Raw genomic sequence first — 18,168 nt, 5'->3', positions numbered from 1 at the left:
TTACGTACACTGCCTGGCCAAATAAAGTCACTGTTTGGATTCAAGGCAGTTTTATGATCTGGGGTTGCTTAAATTGGTCTGGTCTTGGCTCAGCATCGCTATGCAGCGATGCCCTAAGTCAGCTGATTACCTGAACGTACTGAATGACCAGGTTATCCCATCAATGGATTTATTTCTACCTTATCGGCATGGGCATATTCCAGGACGACAATGCCAAGATCCATCGGGCTCAAATTGTGAACGAGTGGTTCAGGGAGCATAATTAATCCTTTTCACACATGAAATACACTGCCTTGGACTCTACACTGTACTATAGTTTGTGCGAGTTGCACGTAGGGCAAAGAGTGTTCTTGTCTTGGATAAAATGCTTCAGAAGGGTTTTTGCTAATGGTTTGCATAACACAGCAGGTGTCTTTACTTGGTGTAAACCTAAAACAAAACAATTTATACATTTGAAATTAACACTGATTTGGTGCGCAATCAAATAACAGGACTGCTTCTCAGACATTTAGGTAATTTATCAAAAACGGGATCGCTATCAAACATGACTCTTATCAGAGTTTTTCTGGATGCTTTAAAGGCAAGTAAATTTATTACATTTAACTGAAGAGCCACAATGGCTTCCCCAGTGGCAACAATTTCTATTTTGCTCCAATGTCCCCAAAAGTGAGAGATGGAGATGGTGCTTTATTTGCAAGTTGTTTTTGCAATATTACTATTTTTTTTGCATACATTTGCAAATCCAATATTGTTCACAACTTTTGGTTAGGAGAAACTATTTTAATATAGAAAAATTAAGTTTCTCCTTTCCCCTCATTTTGCAACTCAAGGTTTTATTTGCAGTTTTCAAAGGAATGCTTTCTAGACTGTTCCTTATTAGGTGTTACGAGTTCTTCCAAGTTGTCAAACTAGCTGCATTTTAAATGGTGTTCTCTTGAGGGAGGTTGTCATGCACATTTGTTTGCAAGTATCTTCACAACCATCCAGCTGGTGTGCTGGTATTGGTGTGACTGCAGCATGGCATGCTGAAAAGACTCGTTCAGCATGGTGAGTGTGCATTCAGGTTTCTTAAACTCTTTGGAATGTCGTCTGGTTCAGCCCACTTAAAAAAAAAAAATGGCAGAATTCTTTGTATTCATCCCTCCCTTGCCAGCATCCTTCATTTAACTCTTTACAACCAATAGCAATAGATTATTTTTGAGTGTACAATAACTAATATGCAGAATCAGTTATTAATGTTTTATTTCAGATTTTTTTTCACAATAATAATGAAATGATCATTAGACTGCACCAATAAAAACAAAGTGAGCTATTAATTTGATTTTTGTTATTCATAGTAATGTTGTTGTTTATAATTGGTGATATTAATAATTTATTTTATGTATGAATTATGCCAATATATTAATAAAGTTGTTTTGCAATCTGCAAAAATGGACATTGTCATCTTTGCTATAGACGATGTCCTTCACGTTTCGTCAAAATGAATAAATTAGGGCTGTCAATTCAATTGTAATTAAATCAAATTAATTGCATATATAAATATTTGCGGTTTCACAAAGCCCCTCAAAAAAACTATAATTCAATACACAATTATCAAGTAATATTATTTAGTTATATTTAAATAATAATAAATATGATCATTTAAAAAGCATTCAATTATTGTGGCAGATGAGTAAAGCATTGATATGACATAACAAAAGTGACATCAGAGGGCAATATATTTCCATATTATTGAACTTAATCCAATCGCTGGCCTACGGTCCACAACGATCTATTTAGCAATTTAATTTGTCAATCTGTCAGATACTGTACATTTATTATAAGGGTTTTTCTAAGGTTGAAAGATTATTTTAGAATGCTTTGCATCACATCATAAACATACATTTTGTAGCTCACTCTGTAAAGTGAAACTTAAATAAACGTAGAGATCCCTGCATTCGGAATTGCGCTCTGTTCAGTGGTGTTTGAATGCAAGAACGTGTTCACTGTTTGTGCTGTTGCTAGTGTCAATCAAGCATGAGTTTGGTTTGGCTGTATGATCAACACACACCTATTCGAAGAACAGAGTTCTTTTTTGTGCTTGATTTGCTCTGACAGAAATAAGGCATATACCTACCATCAGAGGACATGATTACTTGCGTTAATTATGTGGAGTGGTTAAATTTAGTTTTAATGACTTCTTTTTAATGACAATTAAAATAAATCAGCCAAGACCACAGAAAACAATTGTGGACCTCCACAAGACTGGTTCATCCATGGGAGCAATTTCCAAATCCCTGAATGTACCACGTTCATCTGTATGAACAATAGTACGCAAGTATAAACCCCATGGGACCACGCAGCCATCATCCCGCTCAGGAAGGAGACTCATTCTGTCTCCTAGAGATGAATGTAGTTTGGTGCAAAGTACAAATCAATCCCAGAACAACAGCAAAGAACCATGTGAATGTGCGGGAGGAATCGGGTAGACGAGTATCTATATCCACAGTAAAACGAGTCCTATATCAACATATCCTGAAAGGCTGCCCAGCAAGGAAGAAGCCTCTGCTCCAAAACCACCATAAAAATGCCAGACTACAGTTTGCAAGTGCACATGGGGACAAAGATCTTCCTTTTGGAGAAATGTCCTCTGGTCTGATGAGAACTTTTTGGTCATAATGACAAATTATTTTTGGAGGAAAAGGGGTCATGCTTGCAAGCTGAAGAAAACCATCCCAACCATGAAGCATGGGGGTGGCAGCATCATGTTGTTGGGGTGCTTTGCTGCAGGAGGGGCCTGGTGCACATCACAAATTAGATGACATCTTGAGGAAAGATAATTATGTGGATATATTGAAGCAACATCTCAAGACATCAGCCAGGAAGTTAAAACTCTGTCCGTTTGAAGACCCGTTACAATGACCCCAAACATACCTCCAAGTTGTGGCAAAATGGCTTAAGGACAACAAAGTAAAGTTATGTGAGTGGCCACCACAATGCCCTGACCTCAATTCAATTTCTGGGCAAAACTGAAAAGGCGTGTGCGAGCAAGGAGGCCAACAAACCTGACTCCGTTACACCCAGTTCTGTATGGAGGAATGGGCCAAAATTCCTGTTACTTATTGTGTGAAGCTTGTGGAAAAAATTTTTTAAACTATTTTTACAGATTTCTTTTGGATTGAAATTGTTGATTTCAGATTGCCGTATCTCCCCTCTGGCTCCTAATTAACCACCTATTTAATTCTGTGACTCACACTGCATCTGTGAGATTGGTTCTGGCAGTGTGATAAACACTGAAGCCTGTTAATGATCAAATCAACTCTTCTGCCTCTTGTGAAATTGCTAATGTGCATTTAAAGTCCCTATTGCTGACATAAGAGATTGTTTTGTATAAGGGAGGTAAGGTAGCCTAGTGGTTGTAGATTTGGGATCCCACAAAGGGCAATCTATTGAATCATTTGCTAAATAGTTTTTTTTTTTTTATTAGAGTTGTTCATTTGCAAACTGTATAGGGTCTAATATTTAAATTGCTTTAATATAAACTATTTAACGGGACACTCATGGTGGCCTTTTGAGGGTCCCAGGACCGTTGTGCACGGCAGTATGCCACAACCATCACAAAGTTGGAATGAGGCGACTGGTGATTTCGGTCATGTTAGCGGTAATTCAGCTTATCCACACTGTCTGTTGAAACTGCAGAAGCGAATTTCTGCTGTGAACTCCTCGTGCAGCATTGCAGGGAAGGAGGGAAGCCAGTTTCATCTGATTTAAACCTTCCCAGGACCAGAGAACAGTTACATAACAACAGCTTGGTAGAGAGAGCGGGCAATACGGCTTGCCAGATCAGATGCACACACATCTGTCAATTCGTAGTAATGGACACGGCTGTCTGTTGCATGTCTGTATGGCTCAGCATGTGTGATAGTACAGGTGGTTGTTTGGACAGTGCAGACAGATTCAGGGTTGCATACCTGAAAGCATTCAGCTGAGCCATTTAGCCTGGTGTAACTTTTGCCAGCTTGTGATAATCTCTCAAATGCTGTGTCCTTACCAACAGTCCACTTTGAAGGGGTTTTGACAGACTTATGGACCCTTGCAGCTCAGGACAACATGGCTCATGGTAACACCTGCCACCTTCCCAATTCTGCCAAGAGTCCTGTTTTTCAATAGACCCACCTGGTGCTCTCCTGGTACCACTTCACTCTCAAAATTCTCCTGTTTTTGGCCCATTTACTTAGCTATGTATGAGTGTTTCTTCAAATTCACTTTTAGCCATGTGAATTTATCAAAAGTGCTAACATTTTTCACCCTCTTGCTAGTTTAATTTGTCTACAATGTCCAAAAGTGTATTTACATGCACCATAGGCAGTTTATGTCAGTTTTGTGAACAGAAATTTGTCTGAATCATGAAAATACCCACTGGAGTTTCATTTCCACCATGAAATGACGCTGACATTTTACGTTTTTCAAATAAAATGTCCCTAATAAAAATGCTACTGACAATTTTGTCTGCTTCGTTAACAAGTACACTAAACGATTTAGCCCCAAATAAAGTGTTTCAAAAGTTTAGTGTGGCAGAAATTATGCCACAACTGTGGGACACTCATAATCTTTTAAAAATGAATGGAAATAATTTTCACAAAACATTAAAACTGTTTATTACACTCTTTGTTTAGAGTTTTAAACAACAGCTTTTTAATAGTTTAATATTGAAAGGCTAAAGCAATAATACAATCTGTATGTAAAAGGCATTTGAAAAGTACCAAAAATAAATGAAGACATGATAAAAAGTTTAGAAGTCAGTTTTAATGAGGCTATTTAACAAAAAAACGTTAATCTCTTGGTTTTAAGAAATATCAACGCCTTGGGACATCACATTTTCGGAAGTTGAAGAAACACTTAAACCTTGCCATGTCCCCTGCCCAAAGTTTGTTCTTGAGGATCCTAAAAATGCAACTGCAAGGTGCACTGAACTGATTTTTAATTGTGATTTCATGTGCTGTTCGAGTTTACCAAAGTTCAATGAAGCTAGGCAAGTAGGCAATCTAGCACGAAGAACCAGTGAGAAATGGCTAGAAACAATAAATGCATGTAATTTTAATTTTTAATGTTCTTGACTGATAGTTTAAAGGGAAAGTAAAGTAGTGTGCCTAGTGTAATGTCAGTAATATTTAATTATCTGTTCAGAATGGTGGTGGAAATTGTGGCTTACCATTTAAAGACTGAGAAACCTAAGGCAATTGTCGCACACTAAGGGCAACAGTAGTTCATTACAGATGGCATGTGGTTGCTGTTGGAATCAATACAACTATACATCTGAAGGCCTGTCTGTTCACCATGTGTGAGGTTCACGACCCTTATCAGTTTAAATCTGTATTTCATCTTACTGCCCCAATCTTTACTGCCATGTCGGACAATTTTATTACACTCCTTGCTTGGCGGTTCCTCTGTCAATGATCCTAAACGTCTGTTGAACACTTATTCTAATGTTTACTATAAATGCTCTACCAGATGGGCATGAGTTGTTTTAGCATAAAAACTGATGTTGTATATTATTAACTTTTTGTTTTTCAGGCCTTTCAGCACAGATTCTTGAACTTCGAGACGTTCGACATTAATGAGTACGAGCATTATGAGGTAATGACGCCCCCTCACCCTCTCGTTATGAAATGCATTGCATTCACACTCATTAGGCACACCAGCAGGCAATCTTTTACCCAGAATTGGATTCATGGCTCCTCAAGCCTGTTGCATAATCATGTTTATTCTACCGGATCTAAAGACATTTAACTTAATGACAGTCCCGCATTGATCAATTTTGGATTTAAACCGTACACACGGTGTAGTTCTGAGTCAACGTGAATTATACGTTGTGCACCTGTGTTATGTAAGGGATAATGTACAGTTGACTGGTCAATGGAGCAACTAAACCCTAATATTATCAGAACTTTTGTATAATAGCAGACCTAATAAATGCAGAAGTTTCCTTTTGGTCTTGTTGTCTTCCTGTCTCTACATCAGAATTTTCTTCATTCTCTTTTCTATTCAGCGCGTAGAGAACGGAGATCTGAACTGGATCATCCCCGGCAAACTCCTCGCATTCAGCGGGCCTCATTTGAAAAGTAAAATAGAGAATGGTAAGATTGAAACTAGGAAACCTTGTATTTGTATACTGGAATCTTTTGGCCTAATGCGTGTTAATTATGTAACTAACCACCATTGCAATATTGTTGCAAATCATCCAGAATTGTCATCACTTATGATCTTAAATTTCTGATGGTCTTAAAAGCCATTTGATACAAAGGCTTATGCTTTAATGCTTGAAATTAGTTTTGTGAATGTGAAACTCAAGATTTGTATTGTTTTGGTGATCGACTAGAGAAAACCACTTTTTGGTTTGTGGTGTTCACATATGTGGCAGTAGAGGGAGCTCATGTTTTGGGAAAAACTGGTCTAACATGCCATATTCACACATACAAAACTAGCTTAACCCTTAAATGTATGGGTGTTTTGCCTAACATTTAACATACCTCTGGTTTTTATCGACCCGGTATGTATGTCGATCACAAATGAATCTACAAAATGCCAGATAGTGTCACATTTCCAATTAGAGAGATGATTAGAAAAATGGTGAAGTTTTATTTTTCAAATATCAAAGAGATAATCAAGTTCAAGTTTATAAATTTCCCAAGGGAAATTTAGTTTGCGCTAGTTTTTTTTGTAGACATCAAACACACACAGATGTATAAATGCGTAAAAAAACCCACAATGTAATATAATTTACATAATTCACCATAACCCATTCCCTGAATTATCATCTGCCTTTCCCCCTTGAATTAAGCATTCTAATTGCTGTAGGAACAAAATAATTTACTTATCACCAAGTAATGCACCAAGTATAGAAATGGATTAATTTCTTCCCATCTGAAATTTTATGAGACACAACTTGCTGTTTAACACACATTGAGCAAAACATATTACATAAGCCATGCATGTTTCCTCGGCCACTTTTTCAGTCTAAATAGATGGACAATTTGCATATTTACAGTCATACACCCAAATGTCTTTAGTCCTATCATAGTGTTCATGTGTGTTGCAGGGCAGAGGGCGGGGCCGTGTTATGATTATACACACCCGGTCCTTATCGGGCTAATTAAGCCTCTGAGAGGGATAAAGGCCGATGGCAGACGGTGCGACGAGAGAGGTGTGTGTGTGTGTGTAATCCAACCCGGCTCCGCCCTGCCACAATGTGTTACACTTGCTATAGTTTATTCAACATTGCTTCTTCGTGAAATGGCAATGCCAAATGTAATTAAGTTAATCACTGAAACATCAGCACCACCTTGAGTAAGAAATAGCATGTATTTACAAAGTATTGGTAAATCAACATGATTTACTTGTATATCTCAATACAGTACGCATTTGTCTTGAAATATATACCTTGTGATTTGTGAACTTAGATGAAATAATCATAATAAGATTTTTGGAAGCTCAAAAAAAAAATGCCAATATTTTGGGTCTTTAATGATCCACTACACTTGGTAATTAAGCTATATAATGCAATTTTTTGTTTCATTATTCAGAAGAGAGGTTGAGGAATACTAAAGCAGTGTAGGCATTACTTGATGAGGGACTGGTGGATTAAGTCCCGGGTCGAGGTACACATTAAAGGGTTAATGGGATAAGCCACCCAAACAGGAAAATGTATGTAAAGACCTATTCTCTTGGGTTTAAGGTTACCCTCTACACGCACCTGAAGCCTATTTCCCATATTTCCGCAAGCACAATGTCACCACCATAGTGCGCCTCAACAAAAAGATCTACGAAGCCAAGCGTTTCACGGATGCCGGATTCGACCATTACGACCTGTTCTTCGTGGACGGCAGCACACCAAGTGATGTTATCACCCGGCGCTTCTTGCACATCTGTGAGAGCACAGATGGGGCAGTGGCCGTACACTGCAAGGGTGAGATGGCAAAGACATTTAACTTAAAGATATGGAAATTCAGTGCACAATGACGCCGTTGACTCATTGATCTACTAAGATTTTGCCAAAAGAGGATAATTGTTGTCAAAAATGGTAATGAGTTTTGTTTTTGTTGAAGTAAACCGAATACTCATTTTGAGATCAGACTCATTACTCCTAGAAGATATTTATTGGCTTCAGTGGAAATAATGTGGCATAATTTAATTTCATTCAAGTAGTGTAAAGCATTGACACATCAGTGTCAATAAATAAATGCAGTCAGGCATCCTTACAAAATAAATGTTACAGAGTTACTGAATTTCTGAGTTGGTTTGAATGTTTTTTTTTTTTTTTTCAGAAAAAAGTATATGAATATAAGTAACTTTAAAATATTGATTCTTGCCATTTAGAGTTTTGACAACAATATCGCAAGGAAAATTATCACTATACTTTGAAATTGATATACCCTCCCACCACCTTTTGCATCTCTGTGATCAAAACGCATTCGATGTTTCTCCTGCCAATCACAGCGGGTTTAGGCCGGACGGGCACCCTGATTGGCTGCTACATTATGAAGCACTACCGTTTCACAGCTGCCGAAGCCATCGGCTGGATCCGCATCTGTAGACCCGGCTCCATCATCGGACCCCAGCAGCATTACTTGGAAGAGTAAGTCCTTAAACTTCCCACAATGCACTATTACCACTATATATATGCTCTTTGAGCACTGGTGTCCCCTTCCTGGAGTATTTTTAGAATTTGTGTCCTTGAGCTAAGAGCAATTTATGAGCCATTGGCCATATTTTCGAAAGCGTGTAGAGCTTTAACCTCTGTATGCATTTTACGAGAGTGCCCTCTTGAGCAAAGTAGATCAGGAAGTACAGCAGATGTTCTAGATCCAGCATGGTAAAGTGTTACTGGTGCCAGCTGGTACATGATAGCTGTTCGGTATGTGTAAACGCTCTAGCAATCGCCTCGTTAGAGCGCCCGCCTCCAATGGAGACGCCAGGTCGAATCCCGTTAGGAGTGGGCCGAGCAGGACCGGTTACACAAGCAATAGTCATTCTAGGAAAGAAAGCATGCGTGTACGAATACGTCCTTCCGTGAACTTGGGATATTCAAAATATTGGCTTTATTATAATTTCAACTCATTATCCGATCAGAACAATCCAGTATCGGTCTACCTCTAATTTTTATCTATTTATATAATAGTACATAAAGCAATTTTTGTGTGATATTTATTTATTTTTTATGTGGAAAACATATCTTGAGAATTTTAAACTTGCAAATAGCCTACCATGTTTTACTAAAGCAATGTTAAGGCCATGTTGAATGTGTGCCCCTGCCAGTTTAATAGTCTGTGATACATGATTTATTTTGAGATTGTGTGGGTTTGTTGGTATGGGGATGCAGTATTCATTTTATTTGTTCAGGTCTTTAAAAAGGTCTTAAGTCTCAAATTTGATTTCAAAAACTGTGCAGCAACCCTGAGTTGTGTCACGGCTGAGTTAAAACAGCTCTGGTCATGGGAAGGTCAATTAAGCCTAATCTCGAGTGCTTTGTGATGCCGTGTACCTCAGTGGAGAGAATGCTCACCACTGCTTAGATGGTGTTATCTGCAAGCATTTTTTCCTCCTTAGGACATTGTGAGATGTGAGACATTCCATTCACTGTGTGGTGGATACAAATTGTGTGCTATATAGCATTGGCACAGATGTCTTACTATGTAAATAGGACTTGTTGAATTATTGGTGCAAAATGAGAGATCAAAAAGTCTGGCAGCAACAAACTACAAGTCCTCCTGATCCACGTTGCAGCTTATTCTGGCCAAGAACCAACAGACTGTTAAGACTTAAGACTGAGCAGAGTTTCTGTCCATTGTAGTCCAACCAGATTTGTCCTATTCTCTTTTTACTTGTACAGGAAGCAGGCAAGTCTCTGGGTTCATGGAGATGTGCACCGCGCTAAACAGAGGCAGTACGAGGACCGTTGCGTGCCTCACCTCATCTCCAGTATGGACAATCTCTCCATCAACACCACCTTCTTGAAATCCCAAAGCATGGATCACATGGAAGAGGTGAGGCCTGCCATGCTGCTTCCTGTTCAGGGCTTGTCGTATTCATGCAAGTGCCACACCGTCTATGATCATTGACCACGTGTACACTGCTGATGAATGAGATTGTCACTCCTCTTCTGATGAATAGAAATGGATTAAAAATAAAAATATGCTTTTTAACAGCTTTTTAGGTTTTGAACAGCAGTTTGTCGATCAAGTATTCAAGTAAACATAAAACTACTCCTGGTCTTCACTGTATGATTATAATACATTAATACTTTATAAAGCTACTAACGTTACTCCGTGGAGCATTGAGTGTTTTCTCATTGTCTTATGGTTGTTTGATTATTGTAATAACACACTACACTAGACGGCAGCAGGTCTATTAGCTTACATTTATACTTGCAAGTCTGACATTGTAAAACAAATTTACGGTTTATTCACTTTAGACATCACTCTGTGTTTACATGAATACCTCACCAAGGTGGGCATTTTGGCAGGTGCATTATCGCAAGCGTTTTCGTAACACGCGTGCATGTTGAGCACACACACATGGGCCATCGCGGTCTTGGTAATTAATGGGGGAAACTGGTTCAAGTACATGAGCGCAGTATCCTACCTGATACCAGTACTGGTTTTTGATAACCGTATCAGTATTATGACATCCCTATTTTTACCTAAAACTTTGCAGTGTGTACATTGATTGGGGGGTGTATAAACTTTTTAAGTTTAGAACTTAATCATCATAAAGATGTTCATGATTGCATGTTTTGACTCTTGACAGAATGATTATGCTGAGAATGACCTTGGTATGACTCAAGGAGACCAACTGCGTGCCTTAAAGGGTCGAAGACAGCCCAGGTCTGCGACCACTGGAGCCATAAGGTAAGAATTCCTGCCAGAAGCTAAAGCAATTTTGTGTGAATGTTTTGCAAATAGCATTTTATCTCAACAGTTGGTAACTGGATGTGATGAGGTCATTTGACAACAATGGAGCACGTTATGTTTGAAATGCTTATAATGGAAGAATAACTGATATTTTTAAAGAATAGCAGGCAGCGTATAATGCAAAGAATTCTGTAGTAAAAGAGCTAGTTTTACATTCTCTTCAGCCTCTTTAATGCTGCACCGTTTAAATGATATCCTTGTTCATTGTGATTATCCAGTGTAGCTGTGTATGAACCAAGTCTTTATAGTAAGTCAGTCCACTGGTGGCCATCTTTGGAATGCTCCTGGGAGGCTATTTCCTGTTATAACAGTGCAGCTCCCATCTACTTGAATGAGGGAACACCAAAATCTCAAACTGCTTGCCGAGCTTGCGTTTAAACGGCATTAAAATCTGATGACACTGGTATCATAATTTGTACTTCACATCATATTAAGCTAAAAAACAAAATTTTACCGGCTTGTATAGCTAATGCACATGCGTATTCTCAAATTTAATGATAGGCAATGTCTGTATCTAAAAGTTGATTGGCTCTTTTACCTGAAAGGCCGGACTTCTTTTCTACATCTGTTGGGTGCTAGAGCTGCTTGGTTGGCCATTTCGTTTTCTCCCATTCATTTGAATAGAAGTGGCCCGTCTCTGGTACGAAGCACCGCACACACAGAGGTCAGTGCTAAACCAAGCAACTTCCTATTGGTCAACGCAGCGAGTTCGCCAAACTGGAACTCCAGTTTTCTGTATATATGTATATGTCAAACAGTTACATTTATTTTGTGTACAGCAATCCGTGAAGGACGAGTCTTTTAGTTTTCATTAGTTGACCATAAGCTCTCTTGTATATAGCAAATTAATGTTTTCCTCAATCAGCACTGAAATTTAAATAACTTCGCAAATCCATTCACTACCAGCAACTGTAAAGTTTGCTTTCTGCTATCTTTCATGTCGACATGCGCCTTCCGATGTGATAACTCATGGGTCATTATGTGATAACTCATGGGTCATTATGTATCCCAAGCTTCTAAATACGACTTTGCGTGGTCATATGCATGTTACTCATAATTACAATATTTCCGACTCCACTTTAAGGCCACAAAAGAGGGACAACACATCACAACTTCTCTCCAGGTCTCCTACAAATTGTAATGAGCCATATTACGTAAATTACACTCTTTCCTTCTGCCAGTGAACAAAGCCTTTTATCACGACTCTTTCAACTTCCATTAGCTTTTAGCTCAGTGAAGAGCTACATAATGGCAGGCCATGCTTACTGTTTCCAGTCCTCTCTTAAACAAGACACCGAGCTACAATAATTACAAAAGAACATGACAGTGGAAAGAGCTGTGATGTTCCAGGTGCAGAGCTGGTTGGCATAGTAACATGGCATATGTTGTCTTGGGAGAGATGGTTTCTCTGTACTTAAGGATGGGCAAGTAACATGCTGTTGTTTTTTCTCAGTTTATTTACATCATTGATTTTTAGAGCAATTGGCTGTGTTCAAAATGGAATTACGGAGTTATTCCATCTGTAATGATATCATGAACATGGGCTTGGGATTACTTTAGTAAACCTTTGTTAGTCAAAACCACTCCCCGCTGCATCCACGGATGCAAGTTACGACTTTATTATGCAAAGCAGAAGCCGTACATCAACACTGTCCAGAAGCGCCGCCGACTTCTCTGGGCTCGGTCTCATCTTGGATGGAAAGTAGAACAGTGGAACTGTATTTTTTTTGGACTTAAGTGTCCATTTCAAAAAGTTTTTGAAAAACAAAGCTGTCATGTTATCCGGGCCAAAGAGGAAAAGGGCCATCCAAGTTGTTATCAGCGTCGGGTCCAAAAGCCAGTGTCTGTGGGGTGTGTCAGTGCCCATGGCATGGGTAACACACACTGGGAGAAAACCATTAATGCAGACAAATATGTACACATTTTGGAGCAGCATATACTGCCATCCAGCACAGTCTATTCCAGGGATGTCCCTGCATTTTTCAGCAGGACTACTTCAAACCACATACTGTCCAGATTACAAGTGCATGGCTGTGTAAGCAGAGAGTGCAGGTGCTATATTGCCTGCCTGCAGTCCTGATCTGTCTCCAATTGAGAATGTGTGGTGCATTTTGAAGCACATCCTACGGTAATGAAGACCCCGTACAATTGTGCAGCTAAAGACCTACATAATGGAAAATTCCCTTTTCTAAACTTAAACTTGTGTCATCGGCACACAAATGCTTAAGTGTTAGGAGAAATGGTGATGTTTCACAGTGGAAAACACTCAACTGTCCCAACTGTTCCAGCAAGGGGAGGCAGGAGTATTTAAGGAGAAGAGGGGAGGGAGATGTACGAAGCTTGACTTTGTGACTTGTTTGACTGTTTTTATGATTCGATGCAGCTGGCAAATTTTTTTACTCTTTGGAGGTCTGATCATACAATATATTTTTACATTTTATTTATTATTTAATCCAATTGGAATGCAATTCCTTGACTTTGTTCACATATGGTATCTGAATAAATAAATGGGACCAAAATTTTTTTTTTTTTTTTTTTCACTTTGTTGTTCAAAAATGACCAGCCATTGGAAATGATTGATAAATAAATAGACTACAAAATACAGAAATATGAAGTGTTCAGGAGCATCCCAGTCCTTTAGATGATTATGTGGATGTGTGTTAGCACAAATAAAGCCCTTGGACATGCACACGCGCACACACACACACACACGCACACACACAACACACGAAATTAATAAAAAAAATTAAAAAAAGATCTTCAAGTACCACTTGCCAAGAACAAGCTGCAACGTCCTTGTACTTGTGATGTCGTCAATAATTGGAACAGGCCCGTTATAGCACGTTTATGCCCAAACGTAAATTAAACCTCCCCTTGTGAGCACAGACCTTAATTAATTTCCCACAAAGACTCAGGAGTTAAAGAGGGCTCTTCGACATAACTGGCCCTCCTACTCTTCCTGTCGCAACTCCTTTTAATAAGAATGAATGATGAGAAATATGGTCTTGGCAAGTTTGTTTGTTTACGGAGTGAGAGAAGGAAAGGGCTAAGATGAGTCAAAGGGAGTTTGATTGATAAAAAAGGAATTAAGACACTGAGAAATGAAAAGAGCATTTTGGGATTAAAGGGATAGTTCACTTGTGGAAAGGAACCTGTGGGACTTTCTTCCCAAAATCTCCTTTTGTGTTCCATGAAGGAATTAATATTATCCTCCCCTTCACCATTTAATTTGATTGCAATGGTGACTGAAAAGTATTACCTCAAACTAAGCTGTTAAAAAGTGGAAGGAAACCTTTGGGACTTTCTGCCTATTATCCTTTTTTGTGCTCCTTGGAAGAAAGAACGATAGAAGGTTTCCTTCTGCATATTTGTGGTTTTAGTTTGAGTTAAATAATTCTCAGTCACCATTCAGTCATTGTATAGAAAAAGATGCAATGAAAGTGAAAGTGAAAGGTGACTGAGGTTTGAATTCTGTCTAACATCTAATTTTGCGTTCCATGGAGGAAAGATGGTTTTCCCTCAGTTTCCGGTCACTTTAATCACATCCTTTTTCCATACAATAAAAGTGAATGGTGACTGAAAATTAATTTCTCCTAAAATGTAGACGAAGACAAAACTGTTTGAGGAGAGAGTGGGATGAGAATGTGATTTGAACCTGCAACTCCTGCAGGAGCACCAAGGCTCAACATGTCTAATGTATGTTAACTAACCACTAGTCCACAATACGGACTCTCCTAGCGGAGATCTTGGCTCATCGCCAGTTACCTCCCCTGATTTCTTTTTCTCAAAGCCTCTAATAAATGTAATGTTCTGGATTTGTTTGTTTTGAAACTACTTTATGGACATGGCTTGGTAGAATCTAATGTCTTTTTCCAAGAAAATGGTCAGTTCTTAGGAAGTTTCGTGCATTGTAAATGGACAGTGCTATATTTTGACTGGAGGAATTTCAGAACTATACACACAAATGTTGGAAATCACCTTGTTTCCTAGTAATTTGAGTCATGGTTGAACCCTAGGCTGAATTATCTTTTTTTTTTTTTTTTTTTTTTATTCAACACATCCTTTTTAAATCATTTTGAGCTTTGATTTCACTTTCTTTTCTTTGGAAATCCCCTGATTAACTTTAAGTTCCCTAAAATGAAAGATTATGCAATTCTGCTTTTTCACACTCGGATCAAGGGTGATGGCTAAAGTCCTTTGGGTGAACTATCCCGTAAGTTCTGTGCTTTTTGACCTTTTTATATGGTTTGGTTGTTTTACAACAGGATGAAGCCGGCAGCCGCTGACCAAGGCTCCGCCTCTCCCCTAAAATCCTCCAAAGTCCCAACCTCCTCGGTCTCTGCATCTGCCAAGCGAATTGGCCGCTCCTCCTCCTCTTCAACCAACCTTAAGAGGTGAGCTAGCCTCCTCGGTCTTCTGCTTCATCCATTCTTCTCCGCACTTCTACTTAATTCTTTCTGCATAGCAGGTAATTTTTCATTACCCACCTCTCAATCGCCTCTTCTAGATTGTTGCCTCTTAATGGGTGTTGGGGAAAAAATATTCACTGCATCACAAATCTTTTTCTTTTTACTGGATTGATCCACAAAAATTCGAAATCTGAATTTTAGAATAATTACGAACTGGCAAGCGAAAACGGTGAATGTGACTGAAGCCCCAAGAGATCAATGATGAATACATTTTCATTCATTAACGATTGTTGATCAAGGATATTTTTGAAAATGTGCATCCCTAATTGAGATGCATAAACAATTTGATTGCGATTCACTGAATCGAAATCACAATTGTGTGGTGCCTAAAGATTCCCTCTATTATTACTTGCTGACTTTTTTCGAATAACTTACTCTTCCTTTTTTCTCTCTCCTTTTCCCCCCGTCTTTTCTCCTCCTAGCTCCCTGGTGGCCTTTTTTCCTCTCTGTGACTACCCTATGCTCTGAAATGGAGAGTAGTTCAACGCAAGGAACCAAGATGGTTCGCTTCGTACTGTTGGTGCACTAATTTTAAATGATTCGCTCCCTGCTGTTCATTTAATCAGCAGATAGTCAGAGCCAAATCACCTTCAAATAACTATCATTCTCTCACTCTCTTCAAACCAGCACTTTCTCAGTCATTTGCATTTTGGGACCAAGTGCATATCCACTACTTTCTAGTACTGATTTAACCATGTAAAGGACACTTTGGATCCACACATTTTAAGCACACATTTAAGGCCATGCTTTACATTTTAAATGTCAAAGTGCAATTTTACACAGAATTGTCTCTTTTCATACCTAACAGTATAGAACAGAAAAGATGCCATCTAAAAGTAATAGGACAGCAAGTTACCGCCAACATTAATGTCATTACCAATGGCTCAATTAAAAATGAGGCATCTATTTGATACATGGTTGTTACTGAAGTTTGATCATTGTGAAAAACCTCTATTATATAGTCAAGTTCATGCAATTGTTTTCATTATCTATCATTGCTGTAACTTCCAAGTAGGTGTGGGTGAGATACTGAAATTTTCGAGGTTATGCAAAACTCTGCCACATGGTTGGAAATGCACATTCAATTAATTTTTATATTTGGCTTAAAAAACTGCTAAGACCCTCTGCCCTTTTAGTTACAAATATGGAGAGAGAAAAGCATTTTTTTGCTATCGGCACTGTACGCGTGGAGTGTCCTCACGCAACCTCGTTTTTCAAGACAGTTCGCGTCTGCACATTGTCTGCTTATACACCTGGCACTGACTGTACTAAAAGTGTCCCAAAGCAGTCATCGCACATGCATCGAACATATCCGTTTTGACCCACAGTCAAATGAGTGTACTTTGAAACGCAGAGCGCTCGACAGTTTGCGAGACGGAATGGCAAGTATACCGTAGCCTTGAGGCCACGTTGAAGCCAATCTATTTTCGTCTGCAAACTCGATTTTTCCATTTTCTAACATTCTAGTTTCTCAAAGTGTGGGATACTAGAGCGTTTTCCGTTCGATGACAACGTTTCATTGTGAATTAGTCAAATACGCTGCAAAATTAAACTGTTTTCAAACAAAAACGTATTGGTGTGGACGTGACCTGAATTACCTCTTATCAAACAAAAAATATAATTTAAAATACATTTAGCTTGTTATTGCCCACCCCTACTTGTGATTTTATTTGGTTACATGTGCCTGTCCCCAATTGCCTTGTCTTAAAGTGTAGATATTGTAGAGTACAAGTGTGTTTTGTACGTTGAGTCGTCATGAACATCCTCCATATCCTCCACCCTTGTCTGTTTCCCCTCCCCCACCCCCTCCTCCAGCACCAGGTTAGCCAGCTCTTTGGGTAACTTGTATGAACCCGATGAAGAAGCCAAGAGCTCTAGGAAACAGTCCTCCCACTCTTCGTTCACTTCCTCAACTCCTTCCCACCCCATCCGTACAAGCTACAGCAGCCCCCACAATTACCACTACGAAGTCAACAACAACAACAATCAATACAACACCTCCAGTGCCCTGAGCACCAATGGGGTGAGCCCAACCAGTGGCACAAAAAGCCTTGCCTATAACATCAACCACACCAGCCTTGGGGGATCTTCCACCATTGGAAGGCTGGGGGCCGAGGAGAAGGGACACCACAGAAGCCCCCGGCTGGGTTGAGCGGGGTCTCCGCACGCTACCGGAGCCGCTCCATTCCTGTAAGTAAATTATTCTTCCTTTTTAGCCCTCCAAAGATACACAAACCCAGCAGCAGCATTTCATACCATCATGAAAAATGACAATTGTAACCTCCATTTCTGCCAAAATGTCATGGTTGCTAAAATGATCAATTCAAATTGTTAACCTGGAATTATGCTATGGTCATGTCGAAATTATCATAAAGCCATGATCACACTACACTTCTCACTCCATTTACTTCTAATTAAACTCATCTGAATGGGGGAGACCGTAAACACAAGCTCATTTGAATACATTTGCATTGAACACAGTGTACCACAGTTCAAGTTTGGTGAACTCTGACTGGCAAATTCGTATGATGAGAAGACGTGTGACCAATTGAACTAAATGTCACACCCTTGTCTCATTACGAAGTATACATATTTCAAAGTGGTACAGTATGTATTTATTGTTGTGGGATAGTGATTTGATGGTGTATTTTAACATTGACTACAGTTTTATGTAATTGTTTTATTTATTGAAATCAGAAGCCCTCAATTTTTGCACATTTCTGTTTGAAATGGCATTTGTTTTAGAGCTG

General features: G+C 39.0%; 1 protein-coding gene across 3 annotated transcripts in view; it reads left to right on the top strand.

The window, feature by feature from the left end:
* Nucleotides 1-18,168, top strand: part of LOC127639827 (dual specificity protein phosphatase CDC14AB) — a 48,655-nt gene that overhangs the window by 25,248 nt on the left and 5,239 nt on the right. Inside the window, exons 7-15 of one of the 3 annotated variants that reach the window (XR_007970021.1) lie at nucleotides 5,554-5,616; nucleotides 6,029-6,116; nucleotides 7,715-7,945; nucleotides 8,476-8,614; nucleotides 9,869-10,022; nucleotides 10,786-10,886; nucleotides 15,215-15,343; nucleotides 15,841-15,938; nucleotides 17,234-17,368. Coding sequence is in view for 2 of the 3 variants with exons in the window: in XM_052122082.1 (XP_051978042.1) it covers nucleotides 5,554-5,616; nucleotides 6,029-6,116; nucleotides 7,715-7,945; nucleotides 8,476-8,614; nucleotides 9,869-10,022; nucleotides 10,786-10,886; nucleotides 15,215-15,343; nucleotides 17,234-17,570 (1,242 nt within the window). In the remaining variant the exon portion in view is untranslated. Of the gene's footprint in view, nucleotides 1-5,553; nucleotides 5,617-6,028; nucleotides 6,117-7,714; nucleotides 7,946-8,475; nucleotides 8,615-9,868; nucleotides 10,023-10,785; nucleotides 10,887-15,214; nucleotides 15,344-15,840; nucleotides 15,939-17,233; nucleotides 17,609-18,168 lie in introns of those variants that run through there. The other 2 variants (XM_052122083.1, XM_052122082.1) reach the window with 2 other exon arrangements.

The sequence above is a fragment of the Xyrauchen texanus genome, chromosome 48 (assembly GCF_025860055.1).
Source record: "Xyrauchen texanus isolate HMW12.3.18 chromosome 48, RBS_HiC_50CHRs, whole genome shotgun sequence".
Taxonomy (NCBI): domain Eukaryota; kingdom Metazoa; phylum Chordata; class Actinopteri; order Cypriniformes; family Catostomidae; genus Xyrauchen; species Xyrauchen texanus.
This window is presented reverse-complemented; position numbering and strand designations above follow the sequence as displayed.